We start from the raw sequence: 17,348 nt of genomic DNA, 5'->3' as shown, positions 1-17,348 counted from the left end.
ATAGACTGGGTCTGTTACTTCTGGGCACACTGCCTACAACTAGAATGACAGAGTTACAAATAACCTGTGTTCCAGATTACCAACAGTGCCAAGGCCCTGAAGTCTTTTGATTGCCCTTGGATTATGTGTTGTAGCTTCATCACCACTCACTTGGAAAAGCAGTAATGGGGTAATAGCCTGAGGGCCATACCAGGCTGGGAAGTTTCCTAGTGATGGCCCTAACACAGGCCCCAGGGAGGCAGCAGGCTTCTCTGAGAGGAGGGTCTGTCCAACATACTGGAGCCTCTGTTGCCCTCAGAAGAGAATCACCTGACCCTGTAACACATCATTTCTTCCTCACAGAGGTGGTCCTGACACAGGGGTTAGGCCTTTCTGACCTTAGCAATGCCTCTGGGGTAGGTGGAATGTTATCTGTACTGTCCACTGACTTGCCTTCCACCATCCAGAACATCATACCTATCATACAGAGGCACCTGGGAAGGTGGGGTTGGCAAGGAGAGGTTTTGCCTGCTTGTACCCAGCGTCGACTTGCTCCCATTCACTTCTTTCCTTTAAGCTGCCACCTGTAGCCTGGCGGGGAAGAAAGCGGGGGGCAGACAACCCCCAGGCCGGCTTCTCTCCCTGTCGCAGTAAAATCAGGAGGATGCGTTGGGAGCCGGCGGGGTGCGGACAGAGCCAGTAGGGAACGGCAGGCGTTACCCGGCCGTGCTCCGGGCGCGGGGCTGCGTCCTCCGGCGAGGGCCTCCTGTAATGGCGGCGCTGCGTTTGTAAAGAACGGGCACAGCGAGCTGAGGACGCGAGCGTCCGGCTCCTCCCCACGCCCTGACGCGCTGGGCACTGGGGGACTAGCGCTGCCAGCACCCGGGCCGCAGCTCCCGGCGTGCTCCGGGGCCGGAAGTGCCTGTCTTGGCGTGCTTCGGGCGGTGCGTCGCAGTCCGGATGGCGGCGGCTCCGGTGTACGTGTACAGCCCGGAGTACGTGGCCCTCTGCGACTCCCTCTGCAAAGTGCCCAAGCGGGTCAGCGCCGCGCCGGGGGTGGCTGTGACGCGGCCGTGGGGGACTCCGGTGGGGAGGTGTTGGGAGCGCAGGCGTGAGGCCTGGGGTCGGAGGGCAGTCCTGGAGTTCCGGCGGTGTTGGGGAGGCTGCCGGCGACAGCGGGAGCGTGCGGGGAGGGCGCAGCGCCGGCCCCGTGCAGCGGCGATGCGGGGTCCGGGAGAGCTGGGCTCAACCCGCGCCCCCCTTGTGGCTGGGACACAGAGGAGGCGCTTCCGAGGTGCCCCCACCCCCACGCGGAAGAGCTGCTGGCGCCATCTGAACCGTGCTGCTCCTGGGAAAAGTCCCGCTTACGCCTTCGCTGCAAGTGGCTCTGCGCTGGGCGCTGCTGCCGTCTCGTGCGCGGAGCTGCTCATGGGCTTACTCATTCCTTTCTTTAGGCCAGTATGGTGCATTCGTTGATTGAAGCGTATGCCTTACTTGACCAGATGAAGTAAGTACTCTCCTTTTCTGTTAATGTTTTCTTCTCTGCTAAGGTGTGAAAGATATTGGGTAGCTCGAGGGCTGCCCCTGCTGGCAGAATGATTCCAGGAGCCCGGCAGTGTGTATTTCTAGGAAAGTCTGAGTTTTGCTAAATGGACAAGATTGTGGTAATTATGGAAAGTTGGACAAAAAAACTGGAGAAAGTACCACATGTCAGTTCAGCAGGGTCAGAGGTGCCTGTTGAAACTTTAAGGATTTTTTTTCTTTCTGGTCACTTTGGCAAAGTGTGCTTTGGAAGCATCTGTAGGTACCATTGCAGAAGTGGACCCAAAGGGCTGCTTGCTCTGGCATAGGGTTAGAAGTGCTCACCACTGGGCTAGACTAAGGCTGGGAGCTTCTTGTGTTCTTCCCATAGCAGCTGCGTTGCTTGCAGGTGCTCCCAGGGCCTGAGGCTTGCAGGGGGCTTCTACATGTCACAAGCTTTATTTAGGCAGATTGCAAAGCACCACAACTCGGGAACGGTGATATGTGAATTGCTGAGGACAGAGACAGCCTCTGCTTTGAATGCAGGCGGAGTTAAGAGTGTGTGAGAGGTGCTGCTCAGCCTCCTGACCCAGCAGGCTGGTGTCTTGCTGCAGCACTGGGCTGGGCCTGGCCGTTGTCACTCTGTTCTTTCCTTTGTGTGTAACTAGAGTGTTGGATATGCTGGGCACTGCTTAAACTGGGAGAATATGCAGAAAAGAGAAGAAAAACTTCAAGCAAAGTGGCAAGGTTAATGCAGGCAGCACCTGCAGGTGTTCCTCACTGAGACAGGCACAGCAGATAGTGCCATGCTGGGGGAAAGGCCTGCTCAGCTGATCAGCTTTTTTGCTCCAAGTAACAGTCTGGTGTGAGAAGAGGCAGGAGTTTTGTTTGCTTTGTCAACAGCAGCTGCCAAAAGAAGGCTTCTCGTTTGAGGAGGTTAAAGCTTCCTGACAAACCTTGGAGCATCTTGTCCTGAATGTGCTCCCTTCCTTCTCTCTGCCTAGGATAGTCAAGCCAAAAGTGGCCTCCATGGAGGAGATGGCCAGCTTCCACACAGATGCCTACCTGCAGCACCTGCAGAAGGTCAGTGAGGAGGGAGACGATGACCATCCGGAGTCCGTGGAATATGGACTGGGTAAGGATATGTATCTTCAGTGAGAGATTAGCTGAGTATTGGGACCAGGATGCTTTCTGCTGGTGGTGAGGTTAGACAGAGGGGTGAGCTCAGGTGCTGCTGAGCCCTGTCAGACTGGCGTTTTCAACTGTTGCCAGCAGAGGGTGCTGTCAGCCTCACACTGTTCCTTGTGTACCGGGAGCCAGTGCCTTTTGCTGCTGCTTTTAGGATCTCGGGCAGGACAGAAGGCCCTGACTTGCTGACCTTGGCTTCCACAAGTCTGCTGTGGTGAAGGACACATGTATGGCCTGAAGCTGCAGCCAGGCACTAGAGTCATCAGGGTGTTTTCTGGGTGACTTTGCTTACCTCCTGAACAAGGGCCGTCACCTGCCTGCACTTAAGACAGCCTGAGCAATGCAGTAGTTAGAGCAGGCAGGATGGCTCTGCGTACTTGTAGTGTCAGGAACAGGAGGAGTGACCCAGCACTGAGGCAGTGGTACACATTCTACGCTGATCTCATGGGTCTCCCCTAGGTCTACCCTTTGTGTCTCTGAGGCTGATCTGTCTGGAGGCAGAGGAGCAGCCCTGGAGTTTTGCCTTTCTGGGGAGCAGCTTCAGGGAGGCTGCTATCGGACTAGGTGAAGATCATAATCTAGCTGTAGATCTGCAGTCTACCCAGGCCTGCCTCCTTTGTGGAGTTCTTATTTTTATGGGGGATGTACATCAGTGACTGTGCCACGGCTTTTCTCATAGGGTAGCCAGAGAACTGAGAGTGTTGTTGAAAGATGGATGTGAGGGGCCGGTAGGTCGGGCTAGCCAGGCACACACATCACAAGTCGGATCAAGACCCACCTCTGAATGATCTGAGCGCAAGGAAATGTTTTGATTGTTGATATTTGTGGTGAGTTAACCTTGGCTGGCTGCCAGGTGCCCAACATGGTACTTCGCTCCCCCTCCTCAATAGGGTAGGGGAGAAAATACAATGGAATAGAACACGGGTCAAGATAGGCGAGATGGTTTGCTAGTTACCATCATGGGCAGAACAGACTCAGCTTAGGGAAATCAGTTTGTTGCCAGTTAATAACAGAGTAAGACAGTGAGAACTGAAAACAAAACTGAAATTACAGTCCCCCTCATCCACCCTTCTTCCTAGGCTCAACTTCACTCACAGCTTTTTTGCCTTCTTAAGCAATGCAAGGGGATGGGGAATGGGGATTGTGGTCAGTTCATCATGTGTTGTCTAGAGCAACAACACAGAGGGACTTGGAGCTGTTGGAGTGAATCCAGAGGATGCCACAGAGATGCTGCAAGGGCTGGAGCAGCTCTGCTCTGGAGCCAGGCTGAGAGAGCTGGGCTGGTTCAGCCTGGAGAAGAGAAGGCTCCTTAAGGGGAGACCTTATAAAAGTCTTCCAATACCTAAAGGGGGCCTACAGAAAATCTAGAGGAGGGACTTTTTACAAGGGCCTGTAGTGACAAGACAATGGGAAATGGTTTTAAAGTGGAATGGGGTAAATTTAGGTTAGACATTAGGAAAAAAAATCTTTATTATCAGGGTGGTGAGGTTCTGGCACAGGGTGCCCAGAGAAGCTGTGCCTGCCCCATCCCTGGTAGTGTTCAAAACCAGGTTGGATGGGACTTGGAGCAACCTGCTCTAGTGAAAGGTGTCCCTGCCTGTGGCAGGGGGATTGGATGATCTTTAAGGTCCCTTCCAACCCAAGCCAGTCTGTGATTCTATGATCTGCTCCACTGTTAACCATCTTGGGCTGCAGGAGTTTGTGCTGCGCCTTTGTCATTGTGCCTGGTACAGAAAGTTAGAGCAGTGGTTAAAGACAGAGCTGAAAACATTGAATGTGCTTCCTGTAGAGGAAAAGGCCTGTTGTGTCTGACACACGGACTCCTGCCCACAGGTTATGACTGTCCGGCTACTGAAGGGATCTTTGAGTATGCGGCAGCTGTGGGAGGAGCCACCATCACTGCAGCCCAGTGTCTGCTGGATGGCAAGTGCAAGGTAGCCATTAACTGGCCTGGAGGGTGGCATCATGCAAAGAAGTAAGAAAACAATCTCTTCCCTTGTGTTTCCTCAGCTAGTGTGTGAACCCTGCTCCTAGTTCCCAGCTTCCCTTTGAACCCTCAGGGTGCAGCCATCCAGCTGGAAGAGAAAGCAGGATATGAGAGGGGTGAGGGAAGAAGGTCAGGAGGTAGCCTTCTGCCCTATACTCTGCAGGAAGAAGCAGAGTGTAGGGCAGAGGCCTGAGAGTAGGCATGTTACTGCCCAGTCCTTATGCTATCATGAACTACAGTGCAGGTCTGGGGCAGATAGATTTAAGGTGTCCTGACATCCGTGGATACTTGCTTATCTCTTGGAGTTCAAGTGAGAATTGATTTTGCAAACTTCATAGAGAAGGGCTGTAGAGAGGTAAATGCTTGTTGTTATTCCTAACTTAGAAGAGAATGGGAACACATTGTCCAAATTGGTCTGTGTGGCCTTTTGGTTTCTTAAATAAGAGGTCTGAAGCAGTGCAGGACTAACCACTGTTCTCTCCATGCTCTGTGGGTGGCTTTTTGTTCTGATCTCAGAGACTAATAACGATCTTCAGAAAAACAGGAGAGGAAGTGAAAATTTCATCCCTGGATTGTGTGGTTCTCTAGTGGTAAAATAATTTTTCCGTGGCCTCCATTTTGTATGTTTTAACTCGTGTCCCCCATCTCCCAAAATATGAGGCCTGTCTGCAAATGCAGACAGGACGGCACCCTTCCTTGTATCCAGCAATCTGGCCATTCTCTTTCCCTGCGGAGCCCCAGAAATCAGCAGGAATCACATGTCTTATCCTAAAGACTTGCACGTGGGTGTGCAGATTTCTCTTGCTCCAGTGGCTCTTCTGACCTGGCAGAGGAAGCAGAGGTGTAGCAGTGGGTGCAACCACCAGCAATGCTGGCATTGCACCGGGACTTTCTTCGTGGTTAGCACTTTGCTGAATATGGGTTCCGCTGCAGCTTGCTGGGGAAGGAGAGGGTCCAGCCTGGCTGAGCTGAAGCTCTTCACAGGAGAGATGGCATTTAAAAATCTTCTTTTTTATCTTGATTGCACAGTTCATAAAATGTCTGTAACAGAAGAAACCTTTGCGGTATTGCTGCCACCAAGCTGTGCTGTCACCCCTATTGTGGGATGCAAACAGTGTTTAAAAAGGCACTGAATACCTGCTGATCTCAAAGGAGCCTTCCTAGTCACTCTAGTGAGGTGGTGTGGGATGATCAGGGCAGGCAGTAGCTTTGGTAGGTGCCAGTCCAGTGTGAAGGTTCAGCAAGACTGATTGCTGAGCTGCAGGTGTCTGGTGCTAGGACGTGAGTTCTAGCAAAATACGTATCCTTTTGTCAAAAAAGACTTGCTGTCTGATGCCTTAGTTATTTACCTGAAGGTGGGAATGGTAACCGCTGTCACCATGCTCAGTTCCCTGGAGTGCCTTTGAGGCAGAGGGCAAGATACTGGGTTGGTGCCTTTTCTTGACCTCTGCCTGAGCCCTGCTGTGTGGATCTGGGGTGGGGAAATCCTGAGTGCTTTCCTTGAGCTGCAGCTCTGATGCTGGTCAGCCTCTGAGCTGGTGTCATGCTCTGTTTGGCCTCAAGGTGAGTGTGTTATGTCATGGAGAGAGTGCCTGAGACATGACGTAATTCACTTTGCTTTCTTGCAGGCTGGGAAGGCAGGGATGAATGTGGTTTGTAATCACAGTTAAGGAAGATCCCCAGGGTACCTGCTAGCATCCCAGTTTTCAGCATCACTGTAAATGAACAGAGTCAATGGGAAGCATCTGTGCTCTGTGACATTTGCAGGGAGTGAGAGCAAGTGCAGTTATGCTACCTCATACCTGCTCCTCAATGTTTCCAGCTGTTTGCTGAGCAGGGGAGTGTCAGGAAATGAGTGGAGTGCTGTGGCTGAAAGTCAGGAAGCATTTCCAAGAGGCACATCTCAGATCTTGGAGTCTTTGAGCCGGGGGAATGGGGGTTTGGACACTTCTGTTGCAAAGTGTAAAGGTTTGGTTTAAATCAGCTTTCCAGGGCTGACTAGGAGTGCAGTGGGCTACTGCCAAGCAGTGCTGGGGACTTGACTTAGAAGAGAGTTTGGAGTAGAGATTAATAAACTTTTTCCTGTGATACCAGTGATATGGAAGCTGCCCCCTGATGTATGTTAGGGATGAAAAAATCTTTCCATGCAACGTCTGTCCTCTTTTTAGCTGTTGGGGCTGTCATCTGGCTGAACCCAGGAGTTGCACTGTGAGAGACTGCCTTGTGGACTACCCTGTTTGTGTTTTCTTGGGGAGGAAGGGAGAAAGTTGCTTTGGGAAGAGGCTTAACCTCCATACCCTAAGGCACAAACAGGACTGTCCAGGATCCTGTTTTCTTGCTGCAGAGGGAGAGGAGGTAACAGTGGAGAGTCTGAGTTGGGTGGCTCAGAACTTACTTAAAATACCTCAGCTGCGGAAAGCAAACATTTTATTTGTGCAACAGTGAGATGGTCAAGTCCAAGCCCTCCATGGCTCAGGCCTGTCTGTGGCAGAGCCAGATGATGCTTTACCGGCTGCTAGCAAGCCCAGGGCTGTGAAGTCATTTGCACAAGGAGTCATGTTCTCTGTGCTCCCCAGCCATGTTTTGAGCTGTTTCTGGCCCATCCTTTGGTTTGTGCTGGGCCTTGACTGGGCTCTTCATACTCCTCTGTGCACCCACAGGGTAGAGACTTGCAAAATAAAGGAGATAATGCCAAGATCAGATTAGTGGTGCGTTGGTGTTATGCACACTCACGGATGTTGTTTCCACAGAGATGAAGCTTCTGGCTTCTGTTACCTGAATGATGCCGTCTTGGGCATCCTGCGGCTGCGCCAGAAATTTGACCGTGTCCTTTATATTGACTTGGATTTGCATCATGGGGATGGTAAGGACCAGTGCAGGCTACAGACAGCACAGCAGCACCTCTGGGTGGGGGGGGGGGCATGGGGGAAATCAAGGCATGTCAGTGCAGTGGGGCTGTACCTACTGCAGCAGCTGTGGCTTTGCCTCCTTTCAGTGCAGTGGAGTTCCCTCAATCCATTTCTGCCTTCTCCTGCTATATGGACTTGCCCTGTGCTACTCATCAGACCTCTCTTGAGGGTCTGGGCAGCAGTCTTGTACCTAAGGCAGCAAACTGCATGTTCCTATCCCAGTAATCCCCTGTGCTAGCGGCTCTCCAGCAAGTGTCCCTTGTCTCCCCTTCTGGCAGAGCAGCTGCTGACAGTGTTAGATTGATTGATGCCACCAGTGCAAGAGGGAAGCAGTAGTAAATGGTGCTTTTAAAAGAGTTCTTGATGCTATAAAATGAAAGCTAGTGCTGGCCATGCTGGAATCACTCTCTCCTTCAGAAGCATTATTTCAACACCATTTAACATTTCCTGCTCTTGTGAATTTTATGATGTGTTTAATTTTGCTCTGTTTCTCCCCTACATTTGGTTTCTGTTAGGTTTCCTGTTACTTCTTTTTCCCTTCCCACCCCAAATGTTTTAGTGTGTCTTAAAAGAAAAGGTATACTTAATCGCAGCAGTGCTGAGGAAACGCTAGAGAGCCTGGGTGCTCTGTTTCTAATCACAGCCAAGCTCTGGCCAAGGCATCCCTGCTCAGCTCCCTCCCCCAGCCTGGCAGGCCCAGCAGTGCATACCCTGAGTGCTGCTAATATGGGCACTGCTCTGAGGCATTGAGACCCATTCAGTACTGATTAGCATGAGACCTGACAAATTCTTTTCAGTTGTGACCTTTGCTGCAGTCAAATTCAGATCTCCATTGGTTAAGGATGGAGTTACTGAGCCACATCTGGTTTTTTTCTTTCTTTGTTCTGTTCTTGCTCTGTTTGCAGTCACATGTTTGTCAAGTGGCTCATTTATCCAGTGGCTGTCATTTATGTGAATGAAAGCTTTTTTCTCTTCCTTTTCTGATAGGAGTTGAAGATGCCTTTAGCTTCACCTCAAAAGTAATGACTGTTTCTCTGCATAAGTTTTCACCAGGATTTTTCCCAGGCAAGTTGAACACTAGGAGGTTTGTGCTAATTCAGTTCACATGTAGAATCTTAGAATGGTCAGGGTTGAAAAGGACCTTAAGATCATCACTGACAAGGCCCCAGCAAAGACAGGTCCCATCTCTTCTGTCCAATGGAGGCGTCTCACTGCTTCTGCTATTGACCCAGAAGGAGGAAAGAAGGGGAACTATATGTTTGACATTTTCCTCTTTGTGGCTGCAGCTGAACTTGGCAGAGCCACTGCTGGGTGCCCACCTGCACACCTGTGAAAGCTGCACAACAGAATTGGGCAGGGGGTGAGAAACAGATCCACCCAGCCCCTCCTTTTGTTGGTGGTGGCAGGTGGACCTTTCCATGAGCATGCCAAAGGTCTGAGCTCTCTGCTCTCTGAGACATTTCTCTTGCTGCTGATCTGCTTCCCCTAATTCACTGTGGGGTGTTTCTGTTTTTCAGGCACTGGGGATGTGACAGATGTTGGCCTGGGGAAAGGTCGCTATTACAGTGTGAATGTACCCATTCAAGATGGCATTCAGGATGAGAGATACTACCAGATCTGTGAAACGTAAGCCCTCTTGCTTTGATCTGGTTTACTTGGATGGGATTTTGTAGAACATAGACTGCACAGATTTTTTTTTTATTTACTATTTTAAATTATGGTCCTTTCTTAAGGAAGGACCTTCCCCTGTTAGAGATTTTGGTTACAGCGAACACTGATCTTAAGGAGTCTCAGAGGTCTTGTGTGAATCCTTAAGCAAACTGAACATACAGAGGCATTTGTGGATGTCTGGAGGGTCTCTTTGCCATGGGTCAGCCTTGTGTGTTTAAGGAGAGACTGAGAAGGACTGTCATGGTTTAAGCGCAGCCAGCAGCCGCTGGCTTGCTCTGCCCCACTCGCCAGTGGGATGGGGAGGAAAATCAGCAAAAATGTAAAAACCTGTGAGATGAGGTAAGAACAGTTTAGTAATGTAAATAAAATTAAATTCTTGTAAAAAATAATGCTAGTTAAAAGGGGAAATAAAGAGAGAGGAAGGAATAAACCCCACACCCTGCTGAGAGAACAAGTGATGCCCACTATCGTTGCTTAGCACCTGCTGATCAGCTTGACCCAAGCAGCATCCCATCTCTCCTTGGTAACTCCCCCCCAGTTTCTAGACTGAGCACAATGTGCTGTGGTATGCACAGAATACGCCTTTAGCTAGCTCGGATCTGGTGTCCTGTCTCTGCTCCCTCATGGTTTCTTATGCCCCTCCTCACTGGCAACGCACAAGGGACTGAAAGGTCCTTGATCAGGGTAAGCGTGACCAAGCAACAACTGAAACATCGGTGCGTTACCAGTGTTATTCTCAGAGTAAAGGTGAAACTCAGTGCTGCACCAGATCCTAGGAAGAGAATTAACTCTATTACAGCTGAAACCAGGGCAAGTACCTTTTAGCTGTGGAGTTGAACCCTGACCATCTGTGGGAGATCTGCTTGGGCCTGAGCTGAAAGTGTTTTCCAAGCAGCTTTTGTTTTGTTTTTACATCTGTTTCTACTTTAGCAAGATAAAAACACTGTTATGGAAAGACCATGTTTTTCTCCATTATTTTTCCTTGTGTTTTGGGCTTTGGAGCACAGTGCTGCAAACAGGATAATTATCTCTGTGGTGTTCATAATACTAAAAACCTGGAGCAAAGCCATGTGCCTGACATGCCCAACTGCCTTCTGCAAGAGAGAATACTGCTCATGAACTGTCTCCAGGCACCCGAGCATCTACTAGAGCCAGGGAAAATGTATTTCTGACTTGAGCCATATGGGAGAGAGAAGAGTGGGAACCTAGACAGAGCCTTCCTTTCATCTTGCCCTGGTGAGAGGTGTCTGAGAGTTTAGGATAACTATTTCCCTAGACCTGTTTATTCACTGTGACTTTTATAGAGGAGAAAAGCCCCTGGGTTTGGCTTGCAGCCCTTCCACTCGGGGCAGCTGATGTAAACATGTGGTTTGATGCTACCACTAAGCTGATCAGGACTATATCCCCCTTCCCTGTGTTCCCAGTAATGCTTTTGCCTTCATCAGCCTTGTGATGAGTGCTTTGAGAGCAAAACTGTCTGCAGGATAGTAGCAGAGGCAGAAGGCTGACTGGGAGCAGAGGGAGCATAATTTGTATGAGGGGGTGGGAGCAGAGAATGCAGAAACCTTGAAAAGCATAAGTTGATCTGAGGGACCAGGGCAATACCACCAGCACCCTCTGAGCCGTATCTGCAGTAACCCCTGCTGCTGCTTCTCTTCGCAGTGTGCTAAAGGAGGTGTACGCTGTGTTCAACCCGGATGCAGTTGTGCTGCAGCTGGGGGCAGACACCATTGCTGGGGATCCCATGTGCTCTTTCAACATGACACCTGAGGGAGTGGGCAAGTGCCTGAAGTACGTCCTGCAGTGGCAGCTGGCGACCCTCGTCCTGGGAGGAGGTGAGTGTGCTCATCCTGCTGTTTGGTCATGAGGAAGACGGGTTTGCCCCATGGCCTGTCCTCGAGTGGGTATCCTCAGCTCAGCTCTGGCTGGAGTTCAGCAGGGTGGCTGCAGGCAGCGCCAGGAGAGTGTACTGTGCCATGGTGCTGTCTTCACACAGACCTGAAATCCTTGATGCTGGCTAGTGCAGGTCTCAATCCTGACCCTCAGATCTTGAGTTAAGGGGTCTTTGGCCCCTCTGGAGATGAGCAGAGGCTATTAACCCTGATGAACTGACGTTGGCTTCTCAATGGCACCTCTGATTCCCATCTCTGCTCGTCAGGCCTTCAGTGCTTCTCCTTGAAAGTGAGCAGTGTGTTCCCAAATTTACTTTGGGCATCTGGCAATGAACGATTTACTCAAGCAGGGACTTGGGAAACGGGTTGGTTGTCTGAACGATGCAGCAGGGCTCTCAAGGGTAAAGATGACTTAGCTCTGTCATACTGCATCACCAGTTGCTTATCCAGCAGGACAGGCTTTATACAACAGCATTCGAGATCAACAAAACTCACTGAGTGCCACGTTGTACCAATGAGCTTCATATTGGTCCTCTCAAACATGACACGGCTGAAGAGCTCACCAGCGAATGGCCTGACATGTATATCATGCTTTATGGGTTGGAGGCTGGCGTTATAAAGCAAGGATCCGCCATATCCACTGCTACCCTTGCACTTCCTTCTCTGCTACCTTTGATCCCCCCTCCTTGTTGCCAGGAGAGAGCCCAACACACGGGGCTGGCAGCTCATGCTGGGTCTGAGATGAAGACTGGAGGACCCAGGCCTGTGCCATGCTGGGTGTAACTGGGGTTCAGTTTGTGAGGTCTGCCCTTGCATACAGTGTCATTCCAACTTGGCCTTTTGTAGCCAGCGGGTGCAACATGCAGGGCACAGCCTGAATGGATGGAGCAAGCTGAATTCATGTAAACTGTGTGTGTTGCCTCCATGATTTGTTCCTTTCACTAAAATCTCCCTCTTCTCCCACTCTCCCACCTCCAAAATCACAAATCTTGCTGGAGACAGGAGGCTACAACCTTGCTAACACAGCTCGCTGCTGGACATACTTGACTGGGGTCATCCTTGGGAGAACACTGTCCTCCGAGATCCCTGATCACGAGGTAAAGCTTTGACAAACCCTCCCTTCTCCATGCACAAGAGCTGAGTTGTTCTCCCTAATCCAAGTGGCTTCCTTGCTGCTCAATACTGTTCTGTTGAGACACTCCTGTAACAATAATGCACTGTCCTAGCAACGTAGCAAGTTCTTGGTCCCAAACCTTGGGGCTGTCTGCACCTTTTCACAAGAAATAGCGGTTGCCAGTAACTTCTAGTCTGTGATAATTATGGAGAACATAGGGAAAGGAAGTCACCCGTATGCTCAGAGAGCTCTTCTGGATATGCATGTGCTTTTTGTACCAGGCCTGTATGAAGGCTTTACGTTTTAGTCCTGCTTTCATAAACTTACAGGAAGTACCAGGAGTAGCTTTGGAGCTCTTCTGACCATTAGTGCTGCAGTGGGTGCCGTAGTGGGCTGTGGGTCCAGGTACTGGTCACGACTGCACATGAGCTGCCTCAATTCCCGTCTTGATTGGGACTGGGCAGCTGGTTGGAGAGGCACAATCTAGACTGAATCTGGATGGAATAGCTACAGGTTCATAATAGGTCTCAAAATGCAAATCAAAGTTATTGACCCTACAGAAACAAACCTGCATGTGCAAAGCAGTTCCAGCCTACAGTGACTCAGAGGAGAATTACGGGTTTGCCTTTGTCTAAGGATCTCATGGATCAGTATGCATGAGGAAGTAAAGCATTTTTGCACATTGAAACTGGAAATTCATCATTATGTAAACTGGTTATTACAGCTACAAGATGTTTTTTGAGAGGTGTGCTTAAATAACTTCATTATCCTTGTCAGTACTGGCATGTTGAGGTCTGTTTGGAGAAGCCATTGCTGCCCATGCTAATGCAGAGATGTCAGTCTTGGGTTGCCAGATCTGCCACCTGCAGTCTCACCCTTAAAGAAAACTTCAGCCCTATGTGTCATTAATCACCTGGGAGACTGTGGTTCTGTGAATGTCCCTGTCTGGTGCAATATCTCAAAGTCCGAACTAGCTCTCCATGCAGTTAAGTTCCAGGGATAGCAACAGGACCTACTGCAACTTCAGCACTGAATTTTTAACCCTAGCGTGTTGTCGTCTTTGGACAGCGCTGTGCTTGTGAAATGAACCTGCTGGCAGTGATTTGGGATTCTGCATTACCATGTAGAGTCCATGTGCTGCAGAGTTTCTCATTCAGGCTCGTCTGCACGCTATTGGAAAGACGCATTATTAACCTTAAAGAACTCTTGATTTTTCTCCTTCCAGGTGTTTGACAGTCACGACAATGCAGCACTCTACAAGGTGGAGTGGAAATCTGAAAGGATATCTGATAGGCAGCACTTGAATTTTGTTCATAGAAAAAAAAACCCCAAACAAATGGGTTTGCAGGGAACCATGAGTAAAATGAGTGTCACCATCTTTGCCTAATAAAGCACTTGCAAAGACTTCTGGCTGCTTTTGTCTGCACCACAGAGTTCTGCTTCCCAAGCCCTTCAGTTGATAGTGGCTGCAAACTTCCAGCGGGCTCAGACACTGCAGAAGCACCTCTTTGACACAGTTAAGATACATGTGCACCTCAGGTGGAGAAAATGCTCTTCTCTTTTTACAAATGGGCCCCCATGGGGAACCCTCTCACAGCCACAGCCCACCAGAGACATCTGCACTCACTCTCCTCTCCTCTTCCTTGCAGTTCTTTACAGAATATGGTCCGGATTACGTGCTGGAGATCACACCGAGCTGCAGACCAGACCGCAACGAGCCACAGAGAATTCAAGAAATCATTAACTCAATCAAAGGTGAGTTGTCCAAGCCAATGCTCCTGCTCCAGGCTGACAGGTCGTCTTAGAGAGGACTGGCAGGAAAGCTCATTGGAGTCTTTTTCACAGACTAGAAAGATGAACCACATTCACTTGACTGGGTACAGAGGTGAGGCTGACTTGCCAGTGTTTCCCTGTCCAGTCACTGGGGACTTCACTGGGTTGTCATGACTTTTCAAATAGGATGATGATTATATTTTTCAAGTATGGTCTTTCACTGTAACTGGGAGCGTCACCAGTTCTTCACAAACCTGACCTTACTTTTAAACAAACCCCCCTTAATAAGGTGACAGAATCCTTTGGTACACCAAGCTGCTGCAAAATTGAGGACTGGATGCCGAGTGCTTTGCCCAGGGTCCCACAAAGCCCCAGCTATTCTTTCTTTTTTTTTTTATTTCAGGCCTAATGAGAGCCCCTGCTCTGCCTCTGGCAGGAGTATGTGTAATCCTTAGGGCCACCTTCTGCAGCATCCTTCTATTGGCCCTTGGGGCAGAGCCAGAGCTGCCTTGCTCTTCTCAGAGCTTTCTGCAGGGCTGGGGCCTTGCCTGAGGGCAAAGATGGTTCCCCACCTGACCTCCATGCATCTCCTAGCCAGGCAGGGGATTGAAAGCTGTTCAGAGTCGAGGGCAGGCAGCTGGGTGAGCCCAGCAAGCTCCTGCCAGCCTTGTTCGATGCCCTTGCCCATCTGTCTTGCCCCTGTCCCCAGGAGGAGCTGGAGATAGTGAGAACAGGTCTCTGCAGCCCTTTCTACTCTCTGGATGTTGTGGTGTGTTGGTGTTCAAAGCAGAGTAGGAGGTGGGGAGGAGATGCCGTGGCTGTGAATGCCTTGAGTTGTACATTTGCAAGCACAGGCCAATCCTAGGGAGGGGACGTCCCCCCCCCCCGACCTGTCCAGGAGAGGAGGAACAGCATTGCTCTAGAGTGGGAGGGATCTGTGCTGCATGCTTCTGGCAGTGCATCTGGCACAGAGGAAGGATGAGGCAGCCTGGAGTTAGTGTGTGCCTCTGCAGTGCTGGCCCATGAATCCAGCCAGGCCAGTTGCAGGTTGTAGTGGGCAGTGATGGCAGCATCAGCCCGAATCTGACTGGGAGGAGGGCAGCAGCCTCTGCAAAGTGAGAGAGGGGTGAGCAGGGGCTGCGCTGAGGCTGTCCAGGCTGTCAGGCATAGGGGTGGCACCACTGCCCCTGGCAGGCTGACCCATCAGTGGAAATCCTGTTTTCTGGCTCATTTTATTTGCAGGGAATCTGAAGCACGTTGTTTAGCAGAAAAGGAAGGTTCAGGTTTCTGCAAGAGCATTTCCTGTGGGGGACATGGTGTGTTTATGTGAGCAGCTGGTGAAATTTGTGGCTGTCTGGGAAATCTAGAAGAAATTACTGGTGGTTGGTGATGTTTTTCTCTTCAAAGAAGAAAAGCAGCTGTGCACCATGGGCACTGTGGCTCTTCCCACGCCGGAGTCTGGGCCCTGGAGCCACAGGCTTCCAGTGTCTGCAGAGCCTCCCTTGCTCCTTCCTCTTTCCTTCTTCAACACCACAGCGTTTATTCGTACAACTAGTTTTAAATGTTTTTCAAGAGAGCTGTGACCCAGGCCCAGCACTGCATTGCCCTGTGGGCAGGAGCACGGCCTCTACACTGCCCTGCTGGAGACCGGCTGGGGTGTGGGGCACAGCTTGTGCCTTTGCCCAGGGAGGGGCCCAGCCAGGATGTTTTTAACTGGGACTTTTTTTTTTTTTTGGTTAATATTTGAAATACTCCTCAGCCCTTCCCTTTCCTCCTGTGCCGCACTGCCCTGCTAGTGCTCTTTTTCCACAGCGCTTCATGCGTTCGGTGCTAAAGGCAGCACAGACACTCCTGCCCTGGGCCATGGTGTTTTCCAGGGATGCTCTCCAGAGCATCAAGGGAGATGCAGGGCAGCGTGGCAGCTCTTGTCCTGGGAGGTCTCACATGAATGCCCCAGTGCCCCAGGAGAGCTGCTGCTCTCATCTCATCAAGGGGACAGGTACACACACACGTATGGGGCCTTGGGCTGTGAAAGCTGCCTCTTCTGCTGCTGTGTCCTCCTTCACTGGGCCCGCAGAGCATTTTATTTGTGGTGTTTCTTGTTAAAGATGTCTGGTCACTGTGGGAAAGCATATTTCCTATGGCTTTAACTAGAATATGCTGGAATAAATAGGAAGACAAAGGGACTTGCAGCCTGGTTTTGTTTTGATCTCTTGTTTTTTGTCCAAACACCACACTTGGGTTAAGGAAAGCGCCTGACTGTAAGGTGATGGTGGGGGAATCCACAGAATTACTGGGGGAAAAAAAAAGCCGTTTGGGGTTTTTGTGGTGGTGCTGCCATCCTATGTCCAAAACTGTACTGCAGATAGTGGTGGTGATGGGGGGGGGTGGCCTATGGCCGTTCAGTTGTGATCCATGGCATATGCCACCCTAACACTTAACACAAGACCTTTGAAATCTGATCCTGGCCTTTGACATTTCGACCCTTACCTCTGACCCCTGACATATATCCCCCAACCTTTGAAATGTACCCCTAGCTATTATATACAGAGGGTTGGAAGTAGATAACCTTACAGTGACCCTAACTATTCTATGAGTCTATGAAACTGCATAAAACCCTACCCAAATTGCTGTAAATCAGCTCAAATGACCCCCAAAGTGGCTTTAACCATCATAAACTAGCCCCCAAATAGCCCCAAACTCCTCCAAATGCCCAACAAGCCCTCACAGCAGCTCAAAATTCGTGCAGAATGCCCCCAAACAGCTGGAATTACCCCAAATTAGGCACAGACAGCCCAAATTGCCCCCACCCCAGCTCAAAACCTGCTAGGAATGCCCCCAAACCACCTTTAAATGTTGCAAATTACACTCAAACCACCAGATCCCAAAGTGTAAACATCCAGACCTGCTCCTAAGCCTAAGGTGCCAGCAGGACAGAAAGCTGTTGCTGGGCATCACCTACACACGGTGTCCTCAGGAACGGTGCTACCAGTGTGGCAATCTACTCTTCCTTAGCCATGTGAAAGTCCATCTGTGCCAAGCCTCTCTGGGCAGCACCCTCAGCCAACCCAGAAACCAGCTCCTCAAGTGCAAACGCCCAGCCCCTGCTGCTAAGCCTAAGGTGCCAGGACAGAAAGCTGGTGCTTGGTGATGATTTGGCAGAGGAGCAGGTGAGTGGAGGATGGGGGCGTCCTCTGAAGAAAGGGGGTAACAACTTGATTTGAGGCTGGTGCCCCCCAAAAGACCTTTCTGTGATAGGCTGTGCTTGTGGAGCCGGAGCCGCTGTGGTGGCCCCAAAATACTCCAAAACCCCT

At 50.4% G+C, this 17,348-nt stretch overlaps 1 protein-coding gene across 32 annotated transcripts in view; it reads left to right on the top strand.

The window, feature by feature from the left end:
- Positions 1–17,348, top strand: part of LOC136019309 (histone deacetylase 8) — a 57,695-nt gene that overhangs the window by 21,992 nt on the left and 18,355 nt on the right. For 7 of the 32 annotated variants that reach the window (XM_065689366.1, XM_065689365.1, XM_065689364.1 and 4 more), the window contains 10 exons: positions 1,434–1,486; positions 2,505–2,635; positions 4,522–4,663; positions 7,426–7,538; positions 8,572–8,649; positions 9,102–9,210; positions 10,918–11,090; positions 12,150–12,244; positions 13,694–13,800; positions 13,911–14,016. In XM_065689366.1, the coding sequence (XP_065545438.1) occupies positions 1,434–1,486; positions 2,505–2,635; positions 4,522–4,663; positions 7,426–7,538; positions 8,572–8,649; positions 9,102–9,210; positions 10,918–11,090; positions 12,150–12,244; positions 13,694–13,800; positions 13,911–14,016 (1,107 nt within the window). Of the gene's footprint in view, positions 1–868; positions 1,018–1,433; positions 1,487–2,504; positions 2,636–4,521; positions 4,664–7,425; positions 7,539–8,571; positions 8,650–9,101; positions 9,211–10,917; positions 11,091–12,149; positions 12,245–13,486; positions 13,666–13,693; positions 14,017–14,106; positions 16,221–17,348 lie in introns of those variants that run through there. The other 25 variants (XM_065689386.1, XM_065689377.1, XM_065689387.1 and 22 more) reach the window with 20 other exon arrangements.

The sequence above is a fragment of the Lathamus discolor genome, chromosome 9 (assembly GCF_037157495.1).
Source record: "Lathamus discolor isolate bLatDis1 chromosome 9, bLatDis1.hap1, whole genome shotgun sequence".
Classification (NCBI taxonomy): domain Eukaryota; kingdom Metazoa; phylum Chordata; class Aves; order Psittaciformes; family Psittacidae; genus Lathamus; species Lathamus discolor.
This window is presented reverse-complemented; position numbering and strand designations above follow the sequence as displayed.